Genomic DNA, 14490 nt, shown 5'->3' with positions numbered 1-14490 from the left:
AATTTCTACAAAGCCCTCGTTCCTGGAGAACGATACTCTGAATGAAATGAAATAACGAATGGGTGTAAGCTTGGCCGCCTTGCAAGACTCGAGTTTCGGTTGCATAACAAGTGCGGCATTAGCAACGATCCCTGAAGCTCACATTTGTTCATTTTGACCAGTCTACATCAAACTTTCCACAGAACGTGAAAGAGAATCATTTCCTAGTGTTGTGCTCATCATGAATATGATGTCCATACATTCTCGTGAATCCATCTCATGGAAGTTCCCATCTGCTCCATGAGTAAATACTGGGTTGTATTATTGATATCTCTGTTCTCATCAGCTGCCATTGGAAACGCCATAGATAACTTGCCCTTTTCCCTGGTGCTTGTCCCGTGCGTTCTCAGACCTGTCTTTACCAGGCCAAGCAACGTCGCTGTTTACAGTTAGATTCAAGGTTGTCAATGCTTCATTTTTTTTCAGACGCACATTTTCTGCCTTATCAAGTAAAACACTTATAAAATCACCATCTCTAATTGAACAATATAAACAATAACTGTATTCTACGGAAGCCCTACTCATTTTATTTACACTCAAAACCAATCCTTATTGAAAATATCAGTCCTTCCCCAGTTCATTGAAGCTTGTGTTTGTTTCTCTTTTTTTCTACATCACCCACATTTTCTAAATAGCTGCACATGGTTCTTAACATAGTTGCTTAATAATAGCATCTTAAGTTGTGTTCTTCCAATGCGGACATGCTTTGTTCGTTAAAAACGTAGGAAGATACTTCATTACTGAAGGGAAACATGCTTTCTGCAACTTGTGATCTTTATTTTTCATGGTGCCACTTTTGATTGAGGTGAGAATAAGAAAGATCTTGGTTTCCTTTTAAATTTTATTTATTTTGAGAGAGAGAGAGAGAGAGAGAAGATGCACATGTGAGTGGGGGAGGGCAGAGAGAGAGAGAATCCCAAGCTGGCTCCAGGGGGTCAGTGCAGAGCCCCATGCGGGGCTTGAACTCACAAACCATGAGAGTGTGGCCCAAGCTGAATTCAAGAGTCGGATGCTCAACTGACTGAGCCACCCAGGTGCCCCTCCTTTCAAAGTTGTCTCACAGAAAGCAGAGCTTGTCACGCTAAAGTCCTGGCAACAGAGGAGAGGGGCTGTGGCCACATGGATGCGTTGTGTCTCAAATGGGCCTCCCGGTGGAAATCAGTTCCCACCTGAAACCTCCACCCATTTTTTAAATGTTGGCAACTAATACATAAAAATAAAATTCTAGACTTTGCGGGCCAAACAAAACACAGTGACCTCGTCTGGGTGGCAGGCCGTCACCTTGCTTTTTCTCTGCAGCTTGACAGTCGCTCCGCTCCCCTGCTTCCTGGCCACCAGTGCCCTTGGGCAGCCCAGCGGCTGTCTTCAGAATGAGATTTATGGGAATCCTAACGTAGCTGCTTCCATATTCTTCTTGGTAGAAATGAAAGCTGCCGAATAAGAACGTTACCTGTTTTTGCCCAGCCTTCTTTTCAACGAGATCCTGGCCTCGTCACGAGTAGGTAGCAGAGCAGAGCTCTAGATGGATCTGGTGGGTAGTGCGCCAGGAGTGACGAGGACTCTCTACCAGCACCGAGTTGTCTCACGAAGAATTATCTAGCTTTATTTTTATTAAATTAAAATTAGTTTGTAATTCGTTTACTGTCAGTGATTCCTTAAAAAGCACATGAGTTATGGGGCACATGGGTGGCTTAGTGGGTTAAGCATCCAACTTCAGCTCAGGTCATGACCTCACGGTTCGTGGGTTCGAGCCCTGGTGACAGCTCGGAGCCTGGAGCCTGCTTCGGATTCTGTGTCTCCCTCTCTCTCTGCCCCTCTCCTGCTCACGCTCTGTCTCTCCCTCTTTCTCTCTCTCTCGAAAATGAATATACATTAAAAAATTTAAAAAAAAGAAGCACATGAGTTAGATTTCAGGCTTGGACAAGTTTTATCCAAACTTAATGAAAGGTGCCCCGCCTTATGGACCTGTCATCCCTCTGGGTGAAATGCGCTAAGGGACAGTATTGCTTGCCCACCGCTATGCGTCGTAAGGCCCCTGACGTGGTGATGATTGTGGATTCGACTTGGGAACACACCAGCTGTGTTACAAGGAATAAATGGAGCCAGAATCCCTTAATAATTACAGAAGGTGCTCTAGTTCTTTTTTGGGGATTTTTAATTTTATAAACTAATTGCATTCTGCTTTGAAGTAGTTTTCTACTTACTAATTTTGACATGTAAGCTTCTGGCCCTGGTTTGTTTGATAAATGAAGAAGCGAAACACCAAAATGCTAAGACTACAAGGTGCGAAATCATTGCCCGCATTTCCCCCATTCTCTCCGCAGGGGGGACGCAGCGCCTGCCGCGCGCTATCGGGATATCGCTGGCCAAAGAGCTCATCTTCTCTGCCCGCGTGCTCGATGGCCAAGAAGCCAAAGCGGTGGGCTTGATCAGCCACGTTCTAGAACAGAACCAGGAGGGGGACGCTGCGTACCGCAAGGCCTTGGACCTAGCAAGAGAGTTTTTACCTCAGGTATTTCTAATTGCATTTCCGTTTTCTCTCTGTTTGAATAACTTTATAGCAAATTGACACAACAGTCCTCTCACATGCCTGTGATATGCTTGTCGCGCGTGCCAAGTAGAAGAGTACGCGGTAGCCTTAAAACCGGAAACGATTAGCCGCACACGAAGAGCCTTCGGAATTCAAGGTCGAGATGTGAAGAGAAAGTGGGGCCCGTGCTGCGGCCGCGCTCCGACGACGCGTCCCACGCGCGTCGGCACCTGTGACGGAACCTACTGGCGGCTTCTGAGCTGCGCCGTGTACCTGGACCGATGGGGGCGAAGCCCGTGGGGACACCCGTGCCGGGGAGACCGCGGCTGAGCACGGCAGCGTGGGCCGCCCTGGCCACGGCCGGGTCGGGGCGGCGGGCCCGTGCAGCGGCGGCCGTGCGTCTCCCCGGGCGCAGCGTGTGGCGGTGAAGGCTGCGAGCCTGGAGCGGTGCGCGTGCGCTCGCAAAGGACGGCGCCGACGCGTCACGTCGGCCGCTGCGTCGCGGGGCTCGTTCTGGGTGGCTGCGTTCTTTCTCTCCGGTGTGTTTTTCGCCTACGCCTCGCTTCTGAAATCGCGGATGAGAGGGCTTGTGCTGTGTAAGCAGGTAGCGATTTGCCGTTGAAACCGAGTGCGGTTTCAAGTTTGGTAGCCGCCTCGCCGGCACCGCGGGCACGATTACTTCCTCGCCGACCGCGCCGCCTGACGCAGACAGGTTGCAGAAGCCGTTTCGGGGGCCGGGGATCCTTCTGGGAATCTCGGGAAGTCTCCCTCCGGAGAGAGGCGTCCTCCTCCCGTGTTGGCTCAGAGCTTTGCCGCCCGTTTCGGAGGGCGGCGCCCGGGTGGCCCGTGGCCAGACGAACGCCCGTCCCCGACCGCGGGCGGGCAGGGCCTCGTGGCGCGGTCGCCCTCTGGAACCACACCGCCTGCCGGGGACCCTTCCCTGCTTCTCACGTGGCTGGCCGTGGGCTCTGTCGGGACGGGGCCCCCGCGTCGTCTGCTCCCCGTGTGAGGAACACGCAGCCCCACGCTCGCAGTTGACAGCAGATAGGAAGGACTTTCGGTGCTTTAAGGGAAAACAAAAAGGCTCTCACTGAAACCTTGGTGTTAAAGCTCTAAGATCAGCCCACGTCTGCGCTGAAACAAGGGGTGTGGTTAAGAAAGGTCAAGGTCGTGGTGTCCTTCCTGCTCTGCCCTTCACAGCCTCTTCTGCTCATTGGACAGCGGTGCTCAGCTCCCTCCCTCGGCGGCTCTGTGCCTCATGGCTCATCTCCTGCCGCCCCCGCCCCACCCCTGCCCACGCCTCTCCTGCCCGAGGGCACCGCCTCCCCACCCGCCATCTGACCGCGTGGCGGACCGGGGGTCCTCACCCTCTGTCCCTTTCCTGCGAAGGACGTACCTCTGAGGACTTTTTCCTTGGGCCAAGGGAGATGCTGCGTGGTCCAGAAAGTGTGTAACTGGACGACATGCAAAAGTTACAGAATAAAATTTGAGGGACGATACTCTTCACGTTTGGTTTTTGTCACTGAATGATGAGTCTTCCAGATAATTGGACAGCTTCTCTAAAATTAGCATTTCCGTTTGATTTCTGTATTGGACGTCACTTCCGTTTTCCTGTTTGAGAAAAAAGATGTCCAGAAGAAGTGCTGGTTTTGTATTTTGAAAGAAGCCGGTTAAATAAGCATTATCATCTACTAGCCTTTCCATTTTCCTGTTTCTCCAGTTTAGGCAACCTTGCTGCCCAGAGTGTGCTCTGTAGACGAGCAGCCCAGGCGTCCCTCAGAAGCATGTCCCCAGCCCCCGCTGGGCTTTCACGAGGGGCTGGGGGTTCGTGCGCACGGAAGTCAGACAAGCACCTGGTCGGGGTCAGCGGCGAGATACCAGGGAGTAGAGAAGGTTCTCACAGACGGGAGCACCCTGCTTAAAACAACAACAGAAAGGGTTGACGATCTTAAAGAAAATGGTCCTAGTGTGTGTTCCACACGTGCAAGTCACATCGTCAGGAATTCTGAGATACTTGTCCAACCCTTGAAAACCTGTGGTCTCTGAAAAAGATTATTAATGAGCATGTGACTTCGGAAGGGGATTCAGACGGGTTAAAGGTGACCATTGAAGGCCCTGCTAGGGGAAAGCGACCTTTGCCACGCCTCGTGCCGTTATTTGTTCATTTATGGGTGTCCCCTGTTGCGCCTGGTATTTAGAGCCCATTTTGCATTTTAATTCAAAAGACACTTAAAAAAAAGATACACTGAATTCTAACTCATCGCCCACGAACAGTTTTGAGGAATTTCAAATGTGATCAAACAGCTAAATTCCGTCTGGCGCGTTGTGGTTTTCAAAAACGACAAAAGTTAACGTTCTTCTCACAGAGGACACCTGGTCCTTCCCTCCGTGACCTTCCCTCGTCCTGAAGGACTTCTCTGGGCTGTCAGCTTCCGTGTGGTGTGGGGAACTTGCCTGGAGGGCACATCATCGTCACGCTGGGTCACAGGTGCCCACAGAGCTCCGGTGTGGAGCCAGTGTCCAGCACGGGTGCTGACACCAGCTGGTCCCCTCCAGCCTGCGCTCCCGTCGTGCACCCGGGGCCGTGGTGTTTCGTCGCCTCTTCCTTGCCCTACCTCACCTGTTGGGAGCTTTGCCGGAGAATGGTCAGCCCACTCCTGGGCACACGGCCCCTGCTGGCCTGCAGGCATGTACAGTTGTCCAGGCAGCAGACTTGTGCCAAGGCCCAAAGGAAATCCCCCCGTTAACCGTCTTATAGCTTTTGTTGCATCTTTGCCACGGGCCCAGCGATGGGAATTTCTGAATTTTACTGAGCTGTACAACATACTTTGCATAAATAGTAATGAAAATCTGTTTCTTTAATTGAATTTTAGGGACCTGTTGCGATGAGAGTGGCAAAATTAGCAATTAATCAAGGGATGGAGGTAAGTGCCTTGCTGCTTGAGATTGCTATTGGAGTCGGTGGTGGAGACTTAATTCCGTTTATTTGTTAATGTTGTAAATCCAGCTATTTCAATGCTACCGTTACCGTAAGCTACCGAGGGTATCTTTAGCTATATTATCGATTTCGTTCTGCCTTAGCTGTTGCCGATCCAGTATCTTCATCACAGAATTAGGGAATTTCACTCATGTCCTGCAGCTTGTGACATGCTGGCTGTTTTTGCCATTCAGCGAAGAGACAGATTTATTGGCTAGTGGCTCATACGAGACCAAAAGAAAAGGGTATCCTGTGTATTCTCAACACCAGTGCTGCATGACGAGAAAGCATTCTAGGAACAACTCCCAAGCTCAGAGCGGAGCCCGGCTCTCTCTACCTATAATTTCTCCACGTGCTTTGTGCAAGGACCCCTCATTAACAAGGCGAGACTTTGGGACGTCCTGGGGTTACCCTGGGGAGGTGGTTTCCCGGGAGTGGAGGCCCCAGGCCAGAGAGAAGCAGGCAGGGCAAGGAAGCAATGCAGGTGCCTGTTTACAGCAGGCGTTCGTTGCAACAGATGTTTGGGCTAAATTATGGAATTGTGAAGAAAGAAAGATACTTCTTCCTTGCGGACTCAGAGACCACCATGTCTCTCTGGGCTTCGTAGCCGTAAAAAAGAGATTGAATTTGTTAGCAATAAACACAACCTAAAAAATTCCCCGAGTGTTTGGTTTTTAAGACTTCTTGCATAATCATAACAACACTAATAGCAGATGCCTTCTCGTGCCGGGCCATACCAGGGTGCTGTATAAAGCCTTCCCCTAGATTAGCTTATTTAATTCTCCCAGTACCCCCACCTGGTAGATGCTGTGGTTAGTCTCTTGTTCAGATGCGGCTGAGGCACAGAGAGCTTATCACCTAACTTACCCGAGGCTACACAGCTCCTACATGGTAGAGTCAGAATTTGAACCCAGGCAGCCTGGTTCCAGAATTCGTATGCTGGTCATACTTTTGATTTGTTGTCTTACATCAATTCTGTTCTTTTGGAAAAGCGTTACTAGTTTGAATTTATATGGAGTGTTCCAGATTTTAAAAAATAATTCCTGCTGAAATTATATTATGTTTTTATTCTCAGGTTGATTTAGTAACAGGATTAGCCATAGAAGAAGCTTGTTATGCTCAGGTAGGTAATACAGCCACTAATTCAGTGAGGACACCTCTTACAAATTCTCTGTACCTTCTGCATGAGTCAGATGAATTGTCTCTCTGAACAAGATTATACTCCTGCCCCTTTCGAAACCATAAAAATGGGTTGAAATTAGCTGTGTTTGCTGTTTGACTATTACCAGCTCTTATCCCTGATTCCATTCGATACACTAATGTCTCTTGTTTACGTAATTCTAAAAACTCTTAATTAAGTTAGTATCACTCATACTGTAGATGTCTCTCTGGCTCACGTTGTATTTTGTGGAGATGGATTTGAACCCTCACTCTCGTGTAGACAGGTGGGAGGCGGGCAGTGGAGCGAACATGGGCCTGCTGGGGAACGTCAGTGTGTGAGATGCATTGTTTCTGAGCCTTCCTTCCTGCCCACTGACAGTGCCCTGATTCACTGTATGCAGTTTTCTGTTCCATACACAAATTAGTAGGGCTTTGTATAGAGGAACAAATCTTCCTTTCCTCTCCTTTCCTCCCCTTTCCTCCCCTCCCCTCCCCTCCCCTCCCCTCCCCTCCCCTCCCCTCCCGTCCCCTCCCAAAAGATGTAGCTTTGTGTAGGGCATCTAAAGTAGCAAAAGAATTTTGTTGTACCTTTAGTGAGAATTGGAAATTGCTTCACCTCCCATTTAATCATGGCAGTGTCATAAATTAGGAGGGACAGATAGAGTGTTCCTCTATGCCTGGTCTCTGTATAAATTACCACCTGTTGATGCACATGGTGGTGCTGGTGATGAGCATGCCATGAATGAAGTAAATTGCACACTTACAAATAGCCTTAGCATCTGAAGAAAACTTTTTTAAGTATATTTTGGCCACAAATCACACCTTACAAAATGTAAGGGAACAGTAATCCTAAACATTCTGTCAAATCACAATGGAATTAAACTAGAAATCATAACAAGAGGATAGCTGGGAAATCACATCTATTAATGGTGGGATTAATCTTTTTAATGCAGGCTAGACAACATACTTCTAAATAACACGTGTCAAAGTCTCAAGAGGAATTAAAAAATATTTTGAATTAAATCAAAATGAAAATACAGTACCAGACTTTGTGGGAATTTATCAAAAATACTGCTTACACCAGCATTTTAGCATCGAATGCATGTATTAGAGAAGAAAGATCTAAAATTAATAATAACTTTGCACTTCAGGAAAGTAGAAAAAGGAGAGCAAATAGAATTCAAAGTAAGTAGAAGAAAAGGGATAATAAGCTTTAGAACAGATATCAATGAAACTGAAAATAGAAAAACAGAAGGAAAAAACCCAACAAAACAAAAAATTGGTAATTGTAAAGATCTGTAAAATTGATAAACTTCTAGGCAGGCCAACCAAGGAAAAGAGAAGATAAAAATTACCCATATCAGAAATACAAGAAGGGCCATCCGAAGGGCCATCCCTAGTGATCCCATGGACATTGAGAGAATAATAAAGGAATACTGTGAAAAACTCTGTGCCTGCAGATTTGATGACCTAGATGAGATGTACCACTTCCTTGGAAGACACAACATACGAAAACTCACACGAGGAGAAATTGATAATCTGAATAGCCCTATGCTTGTTAAAGAAATTAAATCAGTAATTAATAAACTTCCAAAATAGGAAGCACCAGACCCAGTTTCTCGAGTGAATTCTACCAAACATTTGAGGTAGAAATTATATGAGTTTTTAATGATCTTTCCCAGAAGATAGAAGAAGAAACAACCCTTCCTAATTCATTCTGAGGCCAGTATTACCCTGATAATCAGAACCCAACATTACAAAAAAGGAAAACCACAGACCTTTATCTCTCATGAATGTAGATATAAAAATTCTCAACAAAATATTAGCAGATCGAATCCAGCAATGTATAAAAGCAATTGTATCCCACAACCAAATGAGATTTTTTTTCTAGATGTGCAAGCCAAGTTTAACACTGAAATCACCGTAATCCATTATATCAAAGCCCAAACAGGAAAATCACATGATCGTATCAACAGACTAGGGGGAAAAGCATGTGACAAAATCCAGCACCCATTTGTAGTGAAAACTCAGCAAACTGTGATTAGACAGGAGCTTCCTCACTTGATAAGAACTTCTACAAAAGAACCTACAGCTAACATCATGCTGAATGAGCAAGAATAGGGCAAGGGCATCCCTCTCACGTGTCCTTTTCAACATCTGCTAGAAATCATGGCTAATGTAGGAAGATGAGAAAAGGAAATAAATATATACAGATTGGGAAGGAAGAAACAAAACTTCATAGAAGACATGATTGTCCATGTGGGACATCCCAAAGAATCAACAACAACAAGAACAAAACAGTCATAAGCAGTTAGACCAACGTTGCATGATAGAAGGTTAATAAGCAAAAGTCAGTTGCTTACCTATATACCAGCAACGAAAAATTAGAATTTGAAATTAAAAGCATAACGTCATTTACCTTAGCACAAAAAAAATGCAAAATACTTAAGTGTAAATTTAAAACAAAGTACAAGGTTTATAGGAGGAAAACTACAAAACTGGTGAAAGAAATCAAGATCTAAGTAAATAGATATCCCATGTTCATGGATAGTAAGACTCATTACGAAGAAATCACTTCTTCCCAACTTTATTTATAGATTCAGTGCAATCCCAATAAAAATAAGCAAGTCTGTATTGACAAACCAGTTCTAAAGCTTTTATGAAAAGTTCAAAGACTTAGATGAGCCAACCCAGTATTGAAGAAGAACAAAATTGGAGGAATGACACTACCTGACTCCAAGACTTACTGTAAAGCTACAATGATCAAGACAGTTTGGAGTTGGCAAAAGAACAGGTAAATGGATCAGTGGAACAGAATAAGGAGTCCAGAGTGTATTCATATAAAATAGTTACATAAGTGGACTCCTAGAAAGTAAAATGATCTTTGGGGCACCTGGGTGGCTCAGTTAAGTGTCCAACTTTGGCTCGGGTGATGATCTCACAGTTCATAGATTTGAGCCTCACATCAGGCTCTGTGCTAACAGCTCACAGCCTGCTTCAGAAACTCTGTCCCCCACCCCTCTCTCTGCCCCTCCCATACTTGTTCTCTGTCTCAAAAATAAATAAACAAAATAAAATGATCTTTGACAAAAGAACAAAGGCAATTCAGTGGGGGAAAAGATAGTCTTGAAAACAAATAGTACTGAAGCAGATGGACATTGAGCTACAAAAAGATGAACCTGGACACCGACGTCACAACCTTCACAAAAATTAACTCAAAGTGGGCCATAGGCCCAATGTCTTCAAGATCACCTAGAAAATGTAGGTGTATTTGGGTTTGGCGATCGCTTTTTTAAGATACAACACCAAAAGTATAATATCTATGAAAGAAAAAATTGTTTGATTTTATTAAAATTACCAACTTCCACTCTGCCAAAGACACTGCGAAGAGAACAGGAAGAGATCCTCACAGCTGCCTGATAAAGGACTCGTGTCCAATACATACAAGGAACTTTTAACACTCAACAATATGAAGATAACCCATTAAAAAGTGAGGGAAAGATCTGAACAGACACCTCACCAAAGTAGATACACGGATGGCAGATAAGCATAGAACATGCTCCACATTGTGTGTCATTAAGAAATGCAAATACAGGGGCACCTGGGGGGCTCGGTTGGTTAGGCCTCTGACTTGGGCTGAGGTCATGATCTCACGGTTTGTGGGGTCGAGCCCCGCATCGGGCTCTGTGATGACAGCTCAGAGCCTGGAACCTGCTTTGGATTCAGTGTCTCCCTCTCTCTCCGCCCCTCCACCGCTCACACTCTGTCTCTCCCTCAAAAATAAATAAACTGTAAAAGAAAAAAGAAATGCAAATACAAACAAAATACCAATTTGCCCATCTCTTAAGAGCTAAGCGTAATCTTACCACATGACCCAGCAATCATACTACTGCGTGTTTACCCCAGTGAGTTGAACCTTACATCTGCACAAAAGTCTGCACACTGTTTTAGCAGTTTTATTCCGAATTTCCAAACTTGGAAGCAGCCAAGGTGAATGGATAAACTGAGGTGCATCCATACACTGGTGTCTTATTCAGCGATAAAAGGAAATGAGCTATCCTGCCACCAAAAGACACGAAAGAGCCTCAGCCGCATACTGCTCAGTGAAGGACTTCCGTCGAAAAAGGTCACATACGGCAGGATTCCAAGTCTCTGACCTTCTGGAGAAGGCAGCGAAGGGCAGGGATGAGTGTGCTTAGGGCAGGTCAGCTGTTCTGTATGATCCTGTAGTGGTGGGTATGTGACTGTGCTTTGTGAAAATCCAGCACAGAAGCAGCACGGCGGCCCCTGGAAACTGGACTGTAGGGAATAATACTGGATCAGTACTGGTTCCTCAGGTGTGACAAATAGACCCCGGGGGCTTGAAGGAAGTGTATGGGAGGCTGACCTTTCTGCTCAATGTTTTGTAAACCTAAAACTATGTAAAAGATAAAGCCTGTGGTTTTTTTTATGTACATTTGAAATGAGGGTGGGGGGCATATTTGGAATTAGAATGGTCAATTTGGTAACAATTCTTCAAATGATTAGTAGGATTCAAATTTTAGATTATTTTCTGTTTTTTGTTTTGTTTTTTTTTTTACATAAAGCTTGTTCAACGTTTACAGTTTTTATTTTTTGGTTTAGGTAACATAATGTTTTGTCTCTCTAGACTATTTCAACAAAAGACAGGCTTGAAGGTCTTCTTGCTTTTAAAGAGAAAAGGTCCCCTCGCTATAAAGGAGAATAGAAGAAACAAACCTTTCAAATGCCAGTGTAAGACGTGTACGTCTGGAAGTATCTTTCAGATCCACATTTGCCTCAGCACGTGGAATCCCACTGACCAAAGTGAAGAACGCGCCCTCCGTCTAGTGAATTAGGCATCTGGAGCGGACCCATCTGTGTACTTTGTTCAAACGTGTCTCATGTCATATTCATTCAGGTTTATAAAGCTAGTAGTCTGCGCTGTCAGAAACTGATTCAAAGTTAGGTACACAGTTTTAAATATTTCCTGCATACGAGGCTTTCTGTTCTTAATTTTTTAATGTGAATAATTTCTATATTGCACACTCTAGGAAATAATATTGATTGTATGTCTACTGTGCTGCAATACGAAATAAAATTATTTCTATATACCAAAAAATGTGAAGTCATACCAAATAAAGTTTCTAAGGGAATGTGTATACACGCACACATACATGCATCTCTGACTGGAAGAGGAATTGATAGGTTCTCTGAGTGAAAATTACCAAATATAAATAAAATCGGTGAAAAGAAAACTTGGGAATTTCTCTCTTACCCCATTCTTTCTGAATTGAATAAATCATCGCGTGTTGGCTTTTAGAGGAAACCAGCTTTGCATGCCCATTCTGTGAGGTGACCTCTTGAGTCTTAGAATGCAGTGCGGATGGTGGGACGGTAACCCGGTCAGAGACGGGGGCCCAAGGCCTCGTGAGGCGCACTGGAGGCTTGGCGGTGGCGCGCTTGGACGACCGCCGCGCAGGCGGCCCCATCCCCCAGTCTGACTGGGGGACAGAGCCGTGCCGCCGGGGCCGGGCTGTCCTAACGGGCCTGCGGCCGTGGAGTGTGTTTCCCGCCCCTGGCTCTTGCGCATCTGGTTTCAGTGAGGAAGGAGGTGAACACGGCCATCCCGTCTCCCGCTTCTAACCGCTGGCCAGGCAAAGTGAGGAGATTCGGAGGGGCTCGGGGGCACGTCTGAGCGGACAGCCTCGCCGGGGGAGGGGGCAGGTACCACGTGTGCAGGGCACAGTGAGCTGTAGAATTCAGTGTGTGGTGCAGGGGGAACGTTCCAGCTCCCTAAACAGATTCCGGCCAGCTTTCTTTTGTACGTTATCAAACCAGGCTGCCTTCCCCGAGCCTGTGTCCGGGCCCGAGGCTGGCAGCACCGGGGAGGCCCCGCTTTCCCGGGACGGGCACCGCATGACGAGCGGACCGTGGTGGTGCCCCACCGTCCTCCCCGATCCCACACCCGTGCTCTGTTGCTGTCGAGTGCGGTTGGCCACGTGGGTGACCGCCTGTCTTGTGCATTCCCACGCTCAGCACCGATGCTTCCTTGCTCTCGGGAAGCGCATCGACTTTGAAAGTTTTATTATTATTTTTCATTTTGCGAAACTGAACTCTCCGCCTCCATTTGAAAAGCCTTGAGATAGGCAAGCGTGGACTTGCCACGTGCCAGAGCCTACCCGGCCAGGCTTTGGCCGTCCCCACTCTCTGTGTCCTGGTGCCGAAGGACAGCGCGATGTTCCCTGTCACTTGTGCGGCTGGCCCTGCACGTTTGGGGGCAGCGCTCAGCTGGTTGGCCTCATGTGATGGGGACTTACTAAATTCCACGTTCCGCCCTGGCGATTGTATCCGGCGAGGTGCATGCTTTGTTTTCTGATAAACTTGCGCCGCTCACTTCATGCAGGATAATTTGCAAGTAAAGTACTGTTCCTTATTTTCTTAAGATTTCAGCACCGTGTTGTTCTGCCCGTGACACGTTCAAATGCCAGTTCGTTTTCGCGGAGTGGGAAATAATCACGTGAATAGCGAAAATATCAAGCGTGTGCCGAATGACTGGTCTCTCCCCACGGATGCGTGGTCTATTGCTGATGGAGCACCATTTAATTTCCTGCAAGTTTGGATGAAGTCACCAGAGCGGATCTGAAAGCAAAGAGCTCCTCCCCTTGTGACTGCAGAGATCACAGACTCATGTATGAGAGCGAGGGGAAAGTGCCCACTTGTCTGCGAAGTTTGCCTTTCCTGTGGTCTTTCTTTTGGCAGAGCTAGGGTGGTCCTGACGCTGTGCCCGAGTCCGGTGGCTCCTCGAGGGGGCTGCCCCTCACGGGGCGGGCTGCTGCCCACGTTGTCCTCTGGCACACAGAGCGTTTGTGCGGCCTTACTCAGAACCACGGCAAGCTGACACACGCTGGCCACGTGGTGGCGATCCCCTGATGAAGATGAAGAAGACCTGGGGGGAGGGTGGTTAACTGAGCACAGTCCCCGTTCAGGGGAAAAGCGTTTCACATCATCTCAGAGCAGGAGACACACTGGTTTTCAAGGACGCTTGTGCTGGTTAATCTATAACCTTTCTGGGAAAGAAGAGGCCTCGCGAGTCACAGAAGCTGGGAGACAAGGAGAGTTGCAATAATCGCCCAAAGAAAACGCAGATTGTCTTGACTCATTTCTGGGAGTTAACGGATCATTTCAAGTTTGTTAAAAACTAGACAGTTTTCCTTAGTCCTTTTCCCCCCCTCCTCTTCTGGCTGTCAAAATGGCTTGTCACAGAGTATCACTTTTCTGGCCACTTTTCTTAGAGCTTTGTAGGTAGGTGGACCCAAGTAGCTGGGTGTTGCTCACGGATGCCATGCTCCATGGGAAATGCTAGTGTCTCATGCGGGCTTGTTGGTGGCAGGCCATTGACCCTTTGTGTCCCTGGACCATGGCTCTCTCTTGTGATAGGTCCTACAGTCGCTCTGATCCGGGGTCTGAAACTCCTGGCAGGCAGACGCTTTCTCGTATTTAATTGTGCCATTGTATTTCTTCGTCCGCCTACCAAGTTAACTATTAATGTATGTGTAGGTCAGCGTTATTGGGCTTTATCAAAACGGCAATGAAATCGATTTCTTATATTACAGAATAACTGTATATTTGTCCCAAAAGAAAAACTACAGCATTTAAAAGTTCCTTGGTAATGTTTTGGTAAAACGGGAACCATTTTTCCGCATTGACGACACAGGCTGTACACAGACTGTGCTTGGAGGTGTTTGGGGTGTTAGGGATTGAACCCTCTGCTCAAAATACCTGT

The 14490-nt window shown here is 46.8% G+C and overlaps 1 protein-coding gene across 9 annotated transcripts in view; it reads left to right on the top strand.

Annotated features, from left to right (window-relative positions):
• AUH (AU RNA binding methylglutaconyl-CoA hydratase) overlaps positions 1-14490 on the top strand; it is a 208369-nt gene that overhangs the window by 147101 nt on the left and 46778 nt on the right. For 8 of the 9 annotated variants that reach the window (XR_006195964.1, XM_042913421.1, XM_042913420.1 and 5 more), the window contains 3 exons: positions 2364-2551; positions 5443-5493; positions 6622-6669. Coding sequence is in view for 8 of the 9 variants with exons in the window: in XM_042913421.1 (XP_042769355.1) it covers positions 2364-2551; positions 5443-5493; positions 6622-6669 (287 nt within the window). In the remaining variant the exon portion in view is untranslated. Of the gene's footprint in view, positions 1-2363; positions 2552-5442; positions 5494-6621; positions 6670-11355; positions 11963-14490 lie in introns of those variants that run through there. The other variant, XM_042913424.1, reaches the window with a different exon arrangement.

This window comes from Panthera leo, chromosome D4 (genome assembly GCF_018350215.1).
Source record: "Panthera leo isolate Ple1 chromosome D4, P.leo_Ple1_pat1.1, whole genome shotgun sequence".
Taxonomy (NCBI): domain Eukaryota; kingdom Metazoa; phylum Chordata; class Mammalia; order Carnivora; family Felidae; genus Panthera; species Panthera leo.
The sequence above is the reverse complement of the archived record's forward strand: the minus strand, read 5'-3'. Positions and strand labels throughout refer to the sequence as shown.